The sequence below is a fragment of the Sminthopsis crassicaudata genome, chromosome 2 (genome assembly GCF_048593235.1).
Source record: "Sminthopsis crassicaudata isolate SCR6 chromosome 2, ASM4859323v1, whole genome shotgun sequence".
Taxonomy (NCBI): domain Eukaryota; kingdom Metazoa; phylum Chordata; class Mammalia; order Dasyuromorphia; family Dasyuridae; genus Sminthopsis; species Sminthopsis crassicaudata.
In genome coordinates this window covers 318,393,072-318,412,873 of record NC_133618.1, presented here as the reverse complement: position 1 = coordinate 318,412,873, position 19,802 = coordinate 318,393,072, and the positions used below count along the sequence as shown (strand labels likewise).

Below are 19,802 nucleotides of genomic sequence, written 5' to 3'. Positions count from 1 at the left end.
ACAACTGTAAAACCAAATGTGAGACTTTAGGAGTGGCTCATACAGATATTAAAATTGAAAGATGGTAGGAAATATACAATATACAAATGAACAGGGTAATAGGATATTTTTAAAAATCATGTTTGGTGTTTTTCCCTAAAAATCATTAGGCATGTTTGAATTATAAATTTATGTGAAATATGAATTTATTTCACTCATATTATGTGTGAATATGTGTGTATGTGTTCTTTGTCTCTAGATTGATATTGTTACTTTGGATTGTTAACATTTATTGAACTTGTAAATTTAAATATGTAACTGATAGTGATAGTGGAAAATAAAGGAGTTTAGAGAAAGCGAAACAATAGATCCCATTAAGCTAGGCCATTTTAACAGCATGTCAAGATGAAATTTAAAAAAAAAAAAAAAAAAGCTGAAAAGAGAAAAATGCTCTCAGGATTTCTATCACTAACTTTGTTCCATTAGTAATAGTGGCATCACCACATTTGACTTCCTCTATCAGTAGTCTCTCCAGTAATGCTTGAGAATGTAAAATTGACACCAAGAAAACCAAGATGGGAAGAAGTGCAGAACTAAACTTGACGACACATGGAATGTCTTGTCAGAGATCACTTTGCAACATACTTAAAGAGGGGGAGGATAACAGATGCTGGGGAAAAGCCCATTTTAATCCTGAGAAAGATGATCAAGAAAATATCAATGATTTATTCATATGCCTAAAATTTCATCCCTGCAAATTTTATGAAAATGAATTTTACATTTTTTCAAGCTCCTTTGTGGTATACTCCAGCCTCAGGAGGGAACAGGAAAGGAGAGGGCCTTATCATCCTATGGCACTATCTTTTGCTTGACATCCAACTCCTATGAAGGGAGTTGAAAGAGGAGAAGTAGGTGTGTTTTGAATAGATTGAATTGGATATCCCATAAGTATCTCAAATTCAAAGTGACCAAAACAATCCTCCCTACCTTTCTCTTTTCCCTCTCATGAACTTTCCTATTACCATCCTCTTGGTCACCCATCTTGACAACTGGATCCATTCTTGATGATCTACTCCATTGGCAAATCATTTCTACCTTCACAACATCTTCTATCTTAATATCAAATGAAATAATGTTTAAAAAGTGCTTAGCAAAGTGTTTGATGTATAATAGGTACATAATAAATGCCCATTTCCCTTTCCTCTATACTCTCTTCCCCACCTAACCCCTATTTGCACATTACTCTTCTCTGATCATGCAATTATCATCCTAATTCACATTCTTCTTAACTTCTTACTTGGCTAGTACAGTCATCTTCTAATGGCTCTTATTGCCTCAAGTCTCTCCCAACTTTAATTTATCCTTCACTTGGTTACCAAAATAATTTTCCTTAAGCATTTGGTATGGTTACTATAGCGAATAAAACTTAATAAAAAGGTGAACTGTGTGTGGCACACTATTTCAAGCAGGGTAGCATTTTGTTAACAGGGAGCTATCTGCCAATAAAAGGATTAGTGGATTTTCTTCTAAGATACAGCTCATTTTTATAAGTATAGAACAAAGAACAGAATAAAAATCATATTATTGGTTATGTGATTGATGACATCATGGGAATGAGGGATCATGATTGGTGACATTAAGAAAACAGGCATATACACATGTGCCACCTCTCATCTTAAAGGAATTCTTTTTGAATTTATGGGATCCATCTGTATCCTGAGGCTATTGATAGTGAACCAGGAGTAGTATAGGGAAGCCAGGAGTAGCAGACTTAGAGGTACCTGGAAATGAAATAAGACTGCCATTAATTGACCAAGGAAGAGACCAAGATGGGACAAGATTAGTTTATCCATTCTCAAGAAGAACACACAAATGCTTTGAATTTTATGAGAGATAATAAGGCCTCCTTGGTCGAAAATGATTTGTGGATGGTTCTGAGATTCCCTTAAAATTAAAATGTTTTATCACTGTAAACATTAGCTCAGAGTTTTTTATTTAAAAAAAATATTATTAATCTGCCTTTATTTCTGAAATTATTGAGGGACTTTCCCCTCATTATTTAATATTTTTAAAATTTCCCCCACTTAAATGTAAAAGTTTTAAACATTTAGTTTTAAAACTGTGACTTTCAGATTTTCTCCCTTCCTTCCTTCTCACCCTCATCCCATTATTGAGAAAAGGCACATGTGAAGTGGAAATGGAGAACATTCCATAAAAGTTATGTTGTGAAAGAAAATATAAACATTCCTCCCTCCTAAAAAAAAAAAAAAAAAAAAAAACTCAAGAAAAATAAAGATAAAAAAAGTATGTTTCAATTTATGTTCAGACACCATCAGTTCTTTTTCTGGGTATGAATAGCATTTTTTCATCATAAGTCTTTCAGGATTGTCTTAGATCATTGTATTGCTGAGAATAGCCAAGTCATTCATAGCTGATCATCTTATATTACTGTTACTTTGTACACAGTACATTTTACTTTGCTCATGGAAGTCTTTCCAGGTTTTTTCTGAGAGCATCCTGTCATCATCTCTAATAGTACAATAGTATTCCTTCTTATGATACATGCCACATAATTTCCCATTCCCCAATTGATGGGCAGGCATCCCATCAGTTTTCAATTTTTTTTGCCATGAGAAAAGAGCTACTATAAATATTTTGTATATAGTTCTTTTTCCTTTTTTTTATTTTTTCCTTTAATCATTTTTGGGATACATGCATAGTAGTTGATATTGTTAGGTCAAACCATTGCATGGTTTTTATAGCCTTTCAGGCTACAGAATAGTTAATCATTTCATAATTCTATCAACAGTACATTAATGTCTCATTTTTCCCATATTCTCTCCAACATGTCATTTACCCTTTTTGTTTTATTAGCCAATCTAATAGGTATGACGTAGTATCTCAGAATTGTTTTAATTTGCATTTCTCCAGTCAATAGTGAAAGTATTTTTTTTTCCTTATGGCTATAAACAGCTTTGATTATTTTACCTGAAATTATTGCTATCCTTTAGTCATTCATCAATTGGGGAATGACTTATTTTTTATAAATTTGACTCGGTTCTCTTTATGCTAAAGAAATGAGGCCTTTATCTGAGAAACATGGTTCAAAATTCTTTTCACAATTACTATTGCTAACTTTATTTCCTCCCATTTATTCTGTTCTCTCTTTCCATTCATCCTCTCCCTCCTCAAAAGTATTTTGTTTCTGAGTACCCCTTCCCCAGTGTGCCTTCTCTTCTATCACCTTTCTTGTAGCACAATGATGGGGTTATATAACCTCATGGGCCACATAAGGCATGTGAAATCATTTGCTAAAACAATCTCAGGTGTTAATGAGCTTAAAGTTAGCTACAACTTCCTCCCAACTTCTTAAGTTCTATAAGTTGGTAATTCTCACTCCCCCTCCCATCCCACTCCTGCTCTCTCTTGCCAGATTTAAATCCAGGTCTTCCTGATGTCAGGGCTGATTCTCTGTCTACTGCACCATGTAGCTACCTCTAAGTTGATAATTTTGCATGTACCTTTAATGATTTTATAAATGGCCCATGGTGTAGAATAACATAAATTTCTATACTCAATTGAGTGTGTATGCTATTTCCTCTTTGAGCCACTTCTGATGAGAATAAGGTTCATTCATTTCTCCTTTCTTCCTATACTATAAAAGCTTTTCTTGCTCTTTTTATGGCAGATAATTTATGCCATTCTCCTCCTTCTCTTTCCTTTTATTCCAGTACATTCCTTTCTTATCCCTTAATTTTATCATTTTAGATGTTATCCTTTTATATTCAACTTATACCTGTACCTCAGTCTATATGTACTCCTAACTACTTTAATAATGAAAAAGTTCTTATAAGTTATAAGTATCATCTTCCTGCATAGAAATGTAAGCATTAGGTCCCCTATGATTTCCCTTTTGTGATTACCTTTTTATGATTCTCTTATATTTGAAAGTCAGCATTTCTATTCAATTCTAGTCTTTTCATCAAGAATGCTTGAAAGGCCTCTATTTCATTGAATGCCTATTTTCCCTCTCTAAAGGATTATACTTTGTTTTGCTGGGTAAGTGATCCTTGGTTAAAATCCTAACTCCACTGCTCTCTGGAATGTCATATTCCAAGTCTCCAATCCTTTAATATAGAAGTTTCCACAATACTTGAATTATTTCTTTCTGGATGCTTGTAGTATTTTCTACTTGACCTAGGAATTCTGGAATTTAGCTATGATATTCCTGGAAGTTGTCTTTTGGGATCTCTTTTAGAAGGTGATCCAATTAATTCATTTTGATGTTTCTGTTTTATTCTATAGAGTGAACGGTTACAATCTGACCTCATAGTTTGCATAGTGATTGGTGTGCTGTACTTTGCAATTCATGTAAGCACAGTGTTCACAGTTTTACAGGTAAAGTATTAATCTTTCTCTTCAAAAGAAATCCTATTAGCTTCTTATTGTTGCTTCCTTTCTGATTTGATTTGATTTGTAATGTTTTCTTGTTATGGTATAGTAGTTATTTAAAGAGGATGTTGTGTACATATCTAATTTTTAGACTGATTGTTGACTGACATTTGGTTTCATTTCATATATAACCATATGTGTATGTGTGCATATGCAAATATAGGTGCATATACAAATATAGGTGCATATGCATTATCACAAACCTATTTCTAAACATATATCTCTACATGAATCAGTAACTCTCTGAAGTTCAACTAGTAAAACTTCATCCATAATCTAATCCAATCTAATAAGCATTTATTAATGCAAAGCACAAGGGATACAAAGATAAAACAGATCCTCCTGGAATTTTTCTTTAATTGAGGAGGTACAGATAGTTAAATAAGAAATGCATGATTACTTGAGAAGGGAGAGAGCAGTGGATTAAGGGCTTTGGGTATTGCTTCCTTTAGTATGTGGTATGAAATGAATCTTGAAGGAATATTGGGAACTTCTTAGGTGGAGATGGGGAAACAGTATATTGTAGCCATGGAAGACAGTCTGTGCAAAGACACAGAGAAAAGAAATAGAATGTCAAGTTAGGAGAACAGCAAATAGGAGAGTTTGATTGGAATTTGAAGTATGTAAGGGAGAATAATGTGAAAGAAATCTAATAATCTGAAACCATATTGTGAAGGTCTTTAAGTGCCAAAGCTATTTGTGTCTTATCTTGATAGTAGGGAGTCACAGAAGGTAGAGGAGCATCAGATAAATTATTTTGGCAGATTGTGAAAGCTGGACTAGAAATGTGAAAGACTAGATAAAGGAAATAATTAGTCTATTTCAGTATTCCATGTAATTTATAATGGGGCCCTGAACCAGTATTACAATCTTATGAATGATGCAAAAAATGTGAAATCTGAATGGGCAAGAGTTGACAACTGAGTGATTTGAGGAGAAAAAGGGAGAGAAATGCTAAGGAATTATTTGTTGCTTGAAAAGATGGTAATTTTTTTTACAATAATAATTATTAATAAAGAACTCTGGGGCCTGGATGGAAAGATTTTTAATTTAGGAAGACAGATTAATTTCATTTTGGATGTGTTGGATTTTAGATGCCATTTGGACATTGAGTATGAGATGTCCTGTGAATTAATAGAATTCAAGAGGGGATTCATCACATAGAGGTGAAAATTGCATCCATGGCATCTGTTGTCATCCAAGAAAAGCTGTATAGAAATAAGAAAAGAAGCCTAGAATAGAACCTTATGGGATACCAGAACAATACAATAAAATAGGCAAGCAGAGTGCCTAACAAAGGAGACTAGTTATCAGTGTAAATTACTTAATAAAAGCAATTAGATTTTGCATTTAAAAGACTGTTTGTAATCTTAGCTATTTCAGTAGAGTAGTGAGCTTGGGATTCAGATTACAAGAGTTTTGGAAGTGAATGAAGGAAATGGGAGCAATGTGTACAGACAACTCCTAGAAGTTTATCAAGGAAAGGAAAAATAGATACAGAGCAGTGACTTGAAGTGAAGTTAAGGAAGGGTTTTTTAAGAATGACAAAAACTTGGGCATGTTTGAGTGGCAGAGATGGAACCATTGCATCTTGGGAAATTGAAAATTATAGAGAAAATCAGCAGAAGCTCAAGCTTTTAGAAGAGACAGAAGTGGATGGATCAAACACAGAAGTAAAAAAGAGAAGGCTTTGGCAAAGTAGAAGGACCAAATCTTCATTAGTGAGAGTAGCAAAGGAGGAAAGCATATAAGATGATGTTATGAAAGGTTTAAAAATATGGGCTTAGAGATGAAATATCTATTCTCTATTTCCTCAGTAAAGTAAGAAGTGAAGTAAATAGAGAAGATGATTTAGGAGGCTAAAGAGAGAAGAGAATGGTTTGGGACACTAGAGATTGAGTTAAAAACAAAAGGATATTAGAGTGCTTTGAGAACTCAGTTGAATTAGAAAATACAAAGTTTTAGTGGACCCTGTCAACAGGATTGTCTTACTTCCTCCAGCAGCATGTCCATTTTGTCTATTTTTTTTTTTAACGTATCATCTCAACCATTGCAAACTCAAACTCAAACTGTAAAGACTAAATTTGGATCACAACATAGTATTTTCACCTTTTTTTTTTTTTTTATTTGCTTGCTTTTTTTTTTTCTTCTCATTTTTGTCTCTTTTTGATCTGTTTTTTCTTGTGAAGCATGATAAATATAGAAATATATTTAGAAGAATTGTACATGTTTAACCTATATTGGATTACTTGCCATTTAAGGGAGAGGTAGGGGGAAGGAAGGGAGAAAATTTGGACACAAGGTTTTGTGAGGATAAATATTGAAAACTGTCTGCATATATTTTGAAAATAAAAAGTTACTAACAAAAAAACCACATAAAAAATAAAAAGTATCACTTCTCTGTTGCTAGCTGACAACAGCCTTGAAGGCCAAAGAAATTTCATAAATTATTCAAAAAGTCGACAAAGGATACTGATAGAATGGCAGCATTGCCCTCTCCCCGCCCCATTTTCTCCCCTTGCCAGATCAGCAATATGTCAAGATGTTATTTTCCCCCCCAAAGGAAGCATATTTATTGTAACCATTCAGTCATGGTATATTGGTTATTTCTTATTTCTGTATATGCTTTAAACTTAAAAAAATAAGTGTAGTAAATATTTTCTGATTCTGGAGCCTAGAGTTGACCTAGTAACAATCTATTACCTAGCCAATATTGGTGTCTTCATTGTGGCATGGAAATCAGATTCAAAGAAATAGAAAGTTAATTGTATTTCATTTTTGTCTCAGAACTATTTATTTATTTCATTTCCCCCCCAATTTTACTTTTTCTTTAGCCTGCTCTGAAGTATGTTCTCTATACCTTGGTGGGCTCAGTAGGTTTTTTAACCCATTACATGCTGCCTCAGGTCCGGAAGCAGCTACCTTGGCATTGTTTCTCTCACCCACTGCTGAAAACCAAGGAATATTACCAATTTGAAGTTCGAAGTAAGTAATATTATTAACATGTTCATTTTTAATTGGTAAAAAAAAAAATGATATTCAGCTGTACCGTTAGATGTTGAATATCCTTTGGTGTTAACATCTAACTGATTTCCTTTGGTGTCATTCTATACAGTCAACAAACTTTTCTATTGAGCAAATTACTCATTGTTTGAAAACAAGTTTATCAGGAATCAAACATTGCAGACTTTATTCAGTGGGGCTCTTATAGTTTCAAAGATTGAGTAGTCTTGGCCTACTAACTAATAAGATTATGTTAAAAGTACCCCCAATTTAATCCCAATAGCTTATTTAAAAAAATGCTCACATAGTTTTCAATAACTCAGACATTTCAGATTAAAACTCATTTTGCCTTGGGAATTTTCTTTAGTAAAACAAATGTTTGAGACATTTGAAAACATGTGCATTATTAATAGAGTTGTTTTTTTTAAGGTAGATGGAATCCTCCACTATTTTCAAAGCAGTGCTTCACTTCAGATAATGAGATATATTTTCCACATATTTATGCATGTCTGCTTATACATTTGGGTACAGCATTAGGAAGCAAATGTGGATTATTTACTTTTTGGCAAAAATCTTTGTGGAAGTTTAAGTAATATTTTCTAAATATTAGTCATAGAAACAAAATTCATGACTTTTTAGATATTTACTTGGTTTATTGAATTAAATTCAGAAAAAAATTAGAGAACTAGACATCTCATTTGTAATTGAGTTGAATTAATTGCTTCTATTAGATCTCTGATTTAAGCAGTGCTAATATTCTCTCCATAAAACAGATCACAACCTTCCTATGCCTTAATCTATAATCAAAACTAGTTCTTCACTAGGTGATCAAACATAATAATCTTTATAGTACTTAAAATTATTTATTCATTAGTTCTTTTGATACCATTTTGCCTCTTCTTCAAAATAGATCAAAGTGTTTATTTTACACATTGGTGTACCTTACTTAGCTTAAATAGGCATAGTATTTGTCTATCCCTGGGCATAGTTTCTAAAATCTTTACAAAGGCTTAGGTTGTGCTAGTAAAGCTTTCAGAAACCTTCTGCATTAGGATAAGATATTGAAATTAAACTTTTAATGAAGAAAATGGGCTACAATCTTTAATACTATAATCTTATAGTTATTAATTGTTGATTTTACAGATCACTTAAAAGTTAACGATGGATTAGATATGAATTACTGAATTTTAGATATATTTTGCTTGCATTAACCTTGAATTTGTTTGAATAGTATAAGATTTCCCTTTCTTATCCAGTAACCAAGCTATCTATAGTTCCAAGATGACACATAGTCTCTCTGATTTTTGTTACCCTGTTAGATGCAGCCCATATTATGTGGTTTGAGAAACTTCATGTATGGCTTATTTTTGTGGAGAAGAATGTTATCTACCCATTGATCGTTCTTAATGAGCTCAGTAGCAGTGCAAAGACTATTGCTAGTCCTAAGAAACTGGATACTGAGTAAGTATAAGTCTTTTAATACTAGGCTGCTCTATCAGGATCTGTTTTAGGCAAAATTATGAGGTAACTAATAAATATTTATAGATTCCCTATTATGTGCTAGACACCATCATAGCTGAGGCATTCTAAAAAATGGCTTTGTTTCCTTCCTTTTTTTCATTCTGCTTTTCACTTCTTGATCCAGGTAGTTTTATTATTCTCCCTATAATCTTTTAAAAAAATTGATGTTCCAAATGGCCAAACCACCATATTGTTTCCTATCCTTAAAACATTTTTGACCATTTAAAAAAAGATTACAGGCCCCCTATCTCCTCTTTTTTTTCCATTCATATTGTCCCTAGCCCACTTCATGGCCTTAGCACTTCTAGGCTGTATTATGCCTCCTAACTGGTTTCTTTGTCTTTTATTTCTTCTTTCTCTATCCTATTGCAACTTTCAAAATGATCTTTTAAGGTATAAGTCTGTCCATGTCTTTCTACTGCTCAAAAACTATTGCCTCTATATTAAGGTCAAAACCTCAACTCAGCATTGGGATTCTAGCTCTGCAGTCTATTTTCCCTGTACTTTCCCATTGTGATTTTATAGTGCTGCAGTGCTTGTCTTCATCTGTTCTATATTCCAGCCAAACTGTACCATAAGTTCCTTAAACTTCACATTCCCTTTTCCATTTCTATGGATTCATGAAGGCCATTTTCCATGCCTAAAATCCACTCTTTCTCAGTATGCTTTTCAGAATTTTCTTTCTTCAGGTTCTGTTTAAATGCCCTTTTTTTCCTGATTCCCCAAGCTACAAATAATTGTTTCCCCCACAGATTTTCTTGAACTACAGTACTAGTATCTTTCCTTTTCTCTCATCAAACTATTTCGTATTATGCTTAGATATGGGCGATATATTTCCCTCCATGCCTCCAAGTAGATTATAACTTCTAGAGTATAACTTATCTTTTTTTTGGTTGCTGTTCCTAATAGTGCCTGGCACATAGTAGACACTTAATGGAAGTTTGTTGCTTGAATGAATGAAAAACTCTAAATGTTGTTTAAAGGCTTTTAGTAGTCAAGTTACTTTTAGGATTTGACTTAATAGGATAAGCAAGTTTCATAATGTATAAAATCCAAGAATATTATTTGAGTTAACCAATGGAAAATCATCTCTATTTTATCCAGAAATCAAAAACGAAAGTAAATTTAACTTTTAAAGAGTGGTAATTAGTTTGCATTTGTCAGATTTATCACATAGTCCGCAACTGATGAATTTTGTTTTTATCCTATTATAGGTTAGGCGCTTTAATGATCACTATTGCTGGTTTGAAGTTGCTACGTTCTTCTTTCAGCAGCCCAACTTGTCAATATGTCACCGTCATCTTCACTGTGCTCTTTTTCAAATTTGATTATGAGGCTTTGTCAGAGACAATGCTATTAGATCTCTTCTTCATGTCCATATTCTTCAACAAGGTAACACAACATTGAAAGTTTTATCCTTAGCTTTAGAAACTCTAGCTTGAGCAATAACAGTAGAATACTTTGGATTCAGTATGCCAAAATTTGACGTGACCCTACTTTCCAGCAACAATTTTTTCCCCCCTCTGTGTTGAAGGTACAAGAGAAATGTAAGTCCCTGCCTAGAGAGCTGATATTCTTATCTAAGTGTTAAACTATGAATTTCCAAATAAATCCTGCAGAATTTTAGAAAAGAATGAAAAAGTCTGGTCTGGAGTAATCAAAAACAGCTTCATGAAAGGAAGAAAACTTCATGTGCTAGGCCTTGCAAAATGGTAATTCAGACAGAGAAAAAAAGATGGTTGTATAGTCCATGTTATTTTGAGGATAGAGAATGGCAAGCATGAATTAAAAGCAAAAGCATATAGGCAGAAACATGTAGTGTGTGTGTGTGTGTGTGTGTGTGTGTGTGTGTGTGTGTGTGTGTGTGTGTGTGTGTGTGTGTGTGTGTATTGGGCTAATTGAGGGAGTCAGTCTTGTTAACACATCATTATAGAGAAGAATTGTAAGTAAAATTGGATAACTAGAACGGCCTTGATTATAGAAGGCTTTCAAAACCACATGGAAGTAGGAATCTTAGATTCTTAAGGAGGTAAATGAGGTGATGAAAGTTACATTTCAGGAAGATCAGTCACAGTATATGGAATGAATCATAATAGTAGGATGATTCTGGAGGCAAGTTATAAGATTATTGTAATACAGTTCTTATTTTTCTTTTCAGTTGTTTGAAGTTGAGGACAGTTAGCCAGAAAACTGTAGAAGGAATTCAGCATTTCCTTTCTTAATAATATTTAGAGAAATAGGAATAGAGCTTGAATTGCTAGGTGAGAAACTCCCTCTGCCCATGTAGATTGGTTCCTTGTCTGCTGCTTATATCTTAGGAATCTTCCCAGAGCAATGACAATGTAAGTAATTTAATTTACTAACTGTAGTAACAGCTATTATTTGTCAGAGAGAAAAGATAAAACTTAAGTCTTTCTGACCTTTGAAAATAGCTCTCTATTTGCTATACTATGCTGCCTCTATCACCATTATGGATTATTTGCGTAATGGGAGATGTTACTACATCAGCTATTGTACTTTAGTTTCCTCTTCTGATGAATAGGTAAATTATCCAAATAGAAATGGATGGTGGAACATAGAAGTGTTTCAAAGATATTGAAAATCAACATGTAACTGCTGTAAAATTTTAAACCTTTAGATTAAAATTAGATCTTATTTTACTAATATGTAAGAAAATAATGTTGCAGGGGGACAGTTATTTAAACAAAAACCCCACAGTTTTAGTATCATTCTTTTTTGGTTGAAGATTATCTTCCCAGTCTATAGTCATTAGTCATAATGTATGAATATGTTACTATTAATAACAGTAACTAACATTTATATAGCACTTAGCCTACATGCCAGGCACTTTATAATTTTATCTTGTTTGGTCCTCCCAACAACTATCTGAGGTAAGTATTATTATTACCTCAAATTTATAGTTGAGGAAATTGAGGCAGATTAAATGATTTGCCCAGGACCACACGTTTAACTTCAGTCTTCCTGACTCCAAGCCACTGTACCAGCAGCAGCTTCAGCAAGAAGAATATGGTAGAATATATGAGTTTGTAGTTGAAGACCTAATGAAAATAATTACTATTAATATACTTTTTATTATTCTGAGAAAAATAGTTAAATTAGTTATTTAAAAAGAACCACCTGATTCTTTGTGTACACTTTATTTGTTTTCTACTAGGTACCACCTTTTTCCCATTGGCACTTAACTGCAATGCCACTGGAAGACATCATAGTGAACCAGAGTCAAACTCATGTACTGAAGTCTTAGAGGACATAGAATTTCCAACTGCTGATTCAGATATCAAAAACCCTGCCATTTTCCTGTTAAGAAAAAGATGCTATTGTCTCCTTTAATTTCTTAAATTACAAATAATTTTGATAATTTTTTTTACTAATTTTTCTTTTTTGTTCTTTTCTTGCAGCTTTGGGAACTTCTATATAAGTTGCGGTTTGTGTATACGTATATTGCACCATGGCAAATTACATGGGGCTCTGCTTTTCATGCTTTTGCCCAGCCTTTTGCTGTGCCTCGTATCCTTCTGTATAAAACTTTGCAAGAATACATTTACTTTCTTTTGTAGGAAAGGCATTTTGTATATTGTTCATTATGGACTAAATCACTCAACTAATTATCAAGTATTGATTAAGTACCTGGGCCAGGAACTGAACTAAGTGTTGGAGATACAAAGACAGAAATGAAATAGTCCTTGTTTTCTGAGATGCTTGCATTCTATTGAAAGACATGTGATACATATATCAATATCTAGAAAGTATATGTAGGATAAATATAAAATTGATTTATGATAGTTAATCAAAAAGTGGTTAGGCTGGGAATATATTAGCCAGTTGGGGAGCTCAAGGTAGAGGTGGTGTTGTAGTTAAATATTGAAGGAAGTGAGAAATGCCTTGAAGTAGAAGTGAAGATGGAGTCCATTCTATGGAAAAAGGACAGCTAGCCTATAAAAGTAGTGTGGAGTATTCTATACAAGGGCTCTAAAGAGTAAAATTGCCTCATACTTCACTGAAAAAAATTGAGGCCATTTACTTGAGAACCTCTCTCTCTTCATTCTTTGGCCATTTTCTCCTCCTTCACCACTGTTTCACATTAAGAGATAGTCCTCCTTATCAAAGCAAATCCTTTTACATTCACAAGAGGTCATCATCTTTTCCAGCTGATTGCTCTCTCTATGATCCCCCTTTCTCTTCAATCTTTCCATGTCTACTGCCTATAAATCTACCCATATCTCCCTCATCTTCAAAAAACACTCACTTGATCTAGCCTTGCTAGCTATCATGTTTTATTCTGGCTTAACTCCTTGAGAAAGCTGTTTATTTTTCAATGCTGCTTCTTTTTCCTTTCCCTTACTCTCTTCTTAACGCTCTTCGATTTGGCTTCTGACTTCATCAATCAGCTGAAAGTCCTCTTCAAAATTGCCAGTAATCTCTTTAATTTCTAGATCCAATGGCCTTTTCTCAGTCTTCATCCTTCTTTATATCTCTGGTCTTTGACATTGTTGATCACTCTTTTCTTGATAGTTTATCTAAGTGCTCCCAGTGTCTTTCTGAGTTTCCTTTGCTAGATCTTCATCTAGATCACGCTTGCTAATCATCTGTGTCTTCAAAGGCTCTGTCCTGGACTCTTCTTTTCTATACTATTTCACTTTATGAATTCATCAACTCCCATGGATTAGATTCTTATTTCTATGCTGATGACTCTCAGATCTGCTTGTCTATCCCTAATTCTCTGCTGGCCTCCCAGTCTCATATCTCCACCTACCTATTGGACATCTGAAACCAGAAATCTTGTAGACATTTAAACTAAACATACAGTCCAAACCTAAACTCCTTATTTCTATAAATGTTGCTTTTCTGTCAGAGATACCATCATTTTTTTCAAACTTCCAAGTTCCTAATTTACACATCTTCCTCACCTCCTCATTTTCTGTGATTTCCCCTATCCAATCTGTTGCCAACTTTTAAAATTTTATCTTCTTTAATAATGTCCTATACCCTTCTATCTTCTGAAACTGCTATTACCCTGGTATGGAAGCTTTTTCATCTCCCACCTGGACATTTCACTAGTCTGCTGGTTGGGTTTTCCAGCCACACTTCAATCCATCCTCTAAACTGTATCAGCCTCCTGTTCAATCAACTCTAGTAACAACCTGTTGCCTTCAAGATCAAAATATAATATCTTCCGTTTCATTTTAAATCTCTCCATAGCCTAACCATTTCTTGCCTTTTCAGTTTTTCTATACAATTCTACCTTGAGTGGCCTAGCTGTACCAGATCTAAAACTGTGTTATAAAGCAGTGGCTACCAAAACCATTTGGTATTGGCTAAGAAATAGACTAGTTGATCAGTGGAATAGGTTAGGTTCACAGGACAAAATAATCAATAACTTTAATAATCTAGTATTTGACAAACCCAAAGACCCCAACTTTTGGGATAAGAATTCACTGACAAAAATTGCTGGGAAAATTGGAAATTAGTATGGCAGAAACTAGACATTGACTCACACTTAACACCATACACCAAGATAAGATCAAAATGGGTTCATGATCTAGGCATAAAGAATGAGATTATAAATAAATTGGAAGAACATAGGTGACCAAAGAAGAACTAGAGGTCATTATTGATCACAAAATAGAAAATTTTGATTATATCAAATCGAAAAGTTTTTGTACAAACAAAATTAATGCAGACAAAATTAGAAGGGAAGTAATAAACTGGGAAAACATCAAGCCATTCTCCAATTGATAAATGGTCAAAGGATATGAATAGACAATTCTCAAAGAAATTGAAACTATTTCTAGCCATATGAAAAGATGCTCCAAGTCATTATTAATCAGAGAATGCAAATTAAGACCACTCTGAGATACCACTACACCCCTCTTAGATTGTCTAGGATAACAGGAAAAGATAATACTGAATGTTGGAGGGGATATAGGAAAAGTGGGACACTGATGCATTGTTGGTAGAATTGTGAATACATCTAGCTATTCTGGGGAATTAATTTGGAACTCTGCTCAAAAAAGTTATCAAACTGTGCATACCCTTTGATCCAGTAGTGTTACTACTGGACTTACATTCCAAAGAGATCTTAAAGAAGAGAAAAGGACCTGTATGTGCAAGAATGCCCTTTCTGAGTAGATGCCCATTAGTTGGAGAATGGCTGAATAAGTTGTGGTATATGAATATTATGGAATATTATTGTTCTGTAAGAAATGATGAGCAGGATGATTTCAGAAAGGCCTGGAGAGACTTACATCAACTGATGTTGAGTGAAATGAGCAGGACCGGGAGATCATTATATACTTCAACAACGATACTATATGATGATCAATTCTGATGGATGTGGTCATCTTCAACAATGAGATGAACCAAATCAGTTCCAGTAGCAGTAATGAACTGAACCAGCTACACCCAGCGAAAGAACTCTGGGAGATGACTATGAACCACTACATAGAATTCCCAGTCCCTCTATTTTTGTCTACCTGCATTTCTGATTTCCTTCACAGGCTAATTGTACACTATTTCAAAGTCCGATTCTTTTTGTACATGTATACATATATTGTATCTAATTTATGCTTTAACATATTTAACCTGTATTGGTCAACCTGCCTCTGGGGAAGGGTAATGGGGGGAAGGAGGAGAAAATTGGAACAGAAGGTTTTGCAAGGGTCAATGCTGAAAAATTACCCATACATATATCTTGTAAAATAAAAGCTACAATTAAAAAAAAAAAACAAAAAAAAAAACCCTACCTTCATCCTACCTTCTACCTCCATGTAATCTGCTGTCCTTGCTATTCCTTGTCCATGACATATTATCTTTCACTCAGGGCATTTTCCTTATCTGTCCTCCATGACTGAAAGTCTGTTCTTCCTCATCTCTTTCTCTTAGTTTTCTTGATTAACAATTGCTTGTTGACTAGTTGGGACAGATTGTAAAAGATTTTACAGACAAAATAGGGTAATTTATATTTTAATCTTAGAGACCTGCTGAAGTTTATTGAGTAGAGGAGTGACATGATGGGGCTTATGCTTTAGGAAAGCCATTTTGGCATGTTATGGGGAGAGCCTTGAGTCAGGAGACAGTTATTGCAGGTGAAAAGTAGAAGGTGTAACCTAAAGTAATGAGTATTTTAGGATAATGATAACATTCCAAATCTGGAAAGATTGGTGGCCTTTTTAGTAGAAATAGTTAATTCAGAAAAGGAGTGGTTTAGAGGACAAAGATAATGAAGCAAAATAATACATTATTTCCTAAGTGTTGCATTATTATTGTCAGCATTTCAGTATTTGCACATTTTAACAGGAATGTTTTGGCAGAATGTGAAGAAACAGCATTTATTCTTAAGTGTAATTAGTACCCATCACCATCATATTTGAGGAGTGGAAAGGAATCATGGGCACAAGTATATGGTAGACTGAGAAAAGGAATTCATTTAAATAGCTAAATCCATAGGAATTTGATGATGCTAATGATTTGATTGTTACAGTCCCCAGACCCTATCCCCATCCCCATTCCCTCTTCCATTCCCATCACATTGAGTGTAGAATATTTTATATTTTTTGCCTAGCACATAGTAAGTGTTAAATAATGTTTACTGAATTCCAAGATCATTTTTATGAATTTACTCAAACTCTTTTGTAAATAAAACTAAATATTAGGAAAGTAGGAAAGCTCCTTTACTTACTTTTTATCTCTTTGTTAGTTTTTTCTTCCCATATTTTGTCCTGTTGTCTAATGGAATCCATTCAATCATTTTCAAGAAATATCTCATTTGGGAATTTATTCCATCAAAGACTTTAGAAATTTCTTTAGTGAGGGTAGAATAGTAAAAATTTACTATTATTTAATTTAGAATTTAATTTAGAAATGTATTCTATTATTGAAACAACTGGCAGCTATACCTTTTTTTAATGGATTCATTTAAATATTCACAAAAACCAAAATGCATTTATAAGAAATCTGTTTTCCCGTCCATTTTCATAGTGCTATCACTTGATTACAATAAATGTTATCTTCTTTAACCAGTTTGCCCCACAGATTCAGCTATGTTATTTGTCCAAGCTGTTATATCTGCCTTTTTCTCAACTCCACTAAACCCCTTTTTGGGGAGTGCAATATTTATCACTTCATATGTTCGACCAGTCAAATTCTGGGAGAGAGATTACAAGTGAGTAAAATTAAACAATTTAGAAGCCTTTTAAAAGTTACTTTTAATATAATAAATGTTGGAGGGGATGTGGGAAAACTGGGATACTATATTTTTGTTGATGGAGTTGAGCTGATCCCAACCATTCTGGAGAGCAATTTGGAACTATGCTTAAAGGGCTATAAAATTTGCATACCTTTTGATCCAACATTGTCTTTACTAGGTTTATATCCCAAAGAGATCATAAAAAAAGGAAAAACAAACCACATTGTGGAAATGTTTGTAGCAGCACTTTTTATAGTGTCAAGGAAACTGAGTGGATGCCCATTAGTTGGGGAATGACTGAATAAGTTATGGTATGAATGTAATGGAATATTATTGTTCTATAAGAAATGATGAGCAGGCTGATTTCAGAAAAGTCTGTAAAGACTTACATGAATTGATGCTGAATGAGGTGAGTAGAACCAAGAAAACATTATACACAGCAACAAGAAGATTATGTGATAATCTACTGTGATGGACTTGGCTCTTTTCAACAATGAGATGAGTCAAAGCAATTCCAATACATTTGTGATGGAAAGAAACATCTGCATCCAGAGAGAAGGCTATGGAGATTGAATGTGGATCACAGCATAGTATTTTCACCTTTTTTGTTTTTGTTTGTTTGCTTGTTTGTTTTTTTTCCCTTTTTGATCTGATTTTTCTTGCACAGCATGAGGGAGAAAAATATGGAACACAAAGTTTTGCGAGGGTGAATGTTGAAAACTATCTTTGCATATATTTTGAAAAATAAAAAGCTATTATTTAAAAATATAAAAGTTACTTTTAAAAATTGCACATATTTAATCTATATCAGATTGCTTGCTTTTTTGGGAAGGGAAGAGTTAAGGGAAAGAGGGAGAAAAATTTGGAACCAAAGTTTTACAAAAATCAGTGTTGAAAACTTTAAAAAAAAAAAGGTATTTTAAAAAGTGAACACTGTCATATTAATGTTATTACTTAAAAACCAAAATTGTTTATAGAGTCTGACCTTTTTCTCTTTTAAACCTAAAGCATGCCTGGTTTTTGTTTTTGTTTTGTTTTGTTTTGCCTTGTCTTAATAGTATTTTTATTCTGTTCCTTAACTTTGGGGGTTGTATTTTTCAGGAAAGGACATTTTTTTGCTATGATAACAACAGAACAGATATATGTGTCCATAAATCTAGAACTAGAAAGGAGCTTCCAAGACTAGTTAGTACATGTGAGGTAATTGAGACCCAGGGATGTTACCTGACTTGCTCCATGTTACTAAGGTAGTAAGCAAGAGAGATTTAATATAAACCATGTCATCTGACTCCACACCCCAAGCTCTTTTACACTGAACCACAATTAAAAGTTACCAAAGTAATAATTAGCAAAATACTTCATGTTTTGCCAATAATTAAATTTGAGCTTATTGGCAAATAAGCCATTGATGTTCCATGGTGGTTAATTATTAGACAGAGATAAAAATAATTTTCTCCTCTGTATAGCTTAATGTCAGATGTTAGCAGGATGGGATGCTAGCTAGGCAGGTAAAAAATTTTTATTAGTCATATAAGATTTCATATCTTAATATTTTCCTGTAACTTGCACATGGTATCAGAGGGAGGCAGGCAGAACAATTATAAGTTTTGAAGATGCCAAATATGTACAGTACTTGAAAATCAAGAAGGAAGCATAACTTTTACTTTGTGTCAGCCTTACAAAGCCTTTTTTTTTTTTAAGCTGTCTACCTATTCCTAGTACATAGTTTAAAATTTTCATCAGCAATATTTTTTAAATGCCTAGCAAATGTTATCAACTTTAGGCATTTAATGGAGTTATTTTAGAAAATCTGTGTTAGATATTAATTTTTCTTTAAGTTTTCATGTTTTTCTTCTCTTCATTCTGCAATTTATATTCCCCATTTTGTTTCATTTTTTTCTACATAGTATAATATAATCTGTTAAGAATGTTTTTGTTTTATTTTCTTTAGCACAAAGCGTGTGGATCATTCAAACACCAGATTGGCTTCTCAGCTTGATAGAAATCCAGGTAATATCACTAATTTCTCATTGGAACTAAATGATTTTTGTATATCTCTGAAAGTAAAACATTTTAGGAAACTGAATAGATTAGACTGGATCTTCTTATTTTCCATATGTTGGAAAGGCAATAGCCACTCATGGGCTTAAGCTCACTACTACTGATCTGCATGAAAGTTTTGATTTGATCCATTTCTGACGTGGGCCCATTTACTCTTCCTTAAGCAGCCTGGTGTTATCCCCATTCTGAGGGAGGCTCACTATATTAATTTTAGATTTAGTAGGGAAAGCCAGTTGACTTTAGCTGTGCTGCAACTCAAAACTCTTGAGCTCAACTAATCTAAAAGCTGCATGCTTCTACTTTGCCAATTCCCTGGCCCATTCTTTGAGAAATGAACAAATTAAACTTAGACTCATGTTGTTTAATCAAAACCCAAAACTGTTGAATTCATTTTTATATCCAAATCCATATTTTATCTTTTTTTTTTTTTTGGTGGGGTGTTTATTTTAATAATTCTTTATTTGTTCTTTTCCCTACTAGTAGGATGGAAATGTTTTGAAATGGCCCTTTGCCATTTTACAATCATTTCAATATTTGTAATAGTGTAAGAAGAAAAAAATGGAGCCTGAACATTGACCAG

General features: G+C 33.5%; 1 protein-coding gene across 6 annotated transcripts in view; it reads left to right on the top strand.

The window, feature by feature from the left end:
* The window catches only part of PCNX1 (pecanex 1), a 228,766-nt gene that overhangs the window by 164,588 nt on the left and 44,376 nt on the right, over window positions 1-19,802 (top strand). For all 6 annotated transcript variants that reach the window (XM_074290130.1, XM_074290129.1, XM_074290131.1 and 3 more), the window contains 7 exons: window positions 4,285-4,377; window positions 7,266-7,416; window positions 8,754-8,895; window positions 10,170-10,347; window positions 12,375-12,483; window positions 17,008-17,137; window positions 19,113-19,171. In XM_074290130.1, coding sequence (XP_074146231.1) covers window positions 4,285-4,377; window positions 7,266-7,416; window positions 8,754-8,895; window positions 10,170-10,347; window positions 12,375-12,483; window positions 17,008-17,137; window positions 19,113-19,171 — 862 coding nt within the window. The remainder of the gene's footprint in view (window positions 1-4,284; window positions 4,378-7,265; window positions 7,417-8,753; window positions 8,896-10,169; window positions 10,348-12,374; window positions 12,484-17,007; window positions 17,138-19,112; window positions 19,172-19,802) is intronic.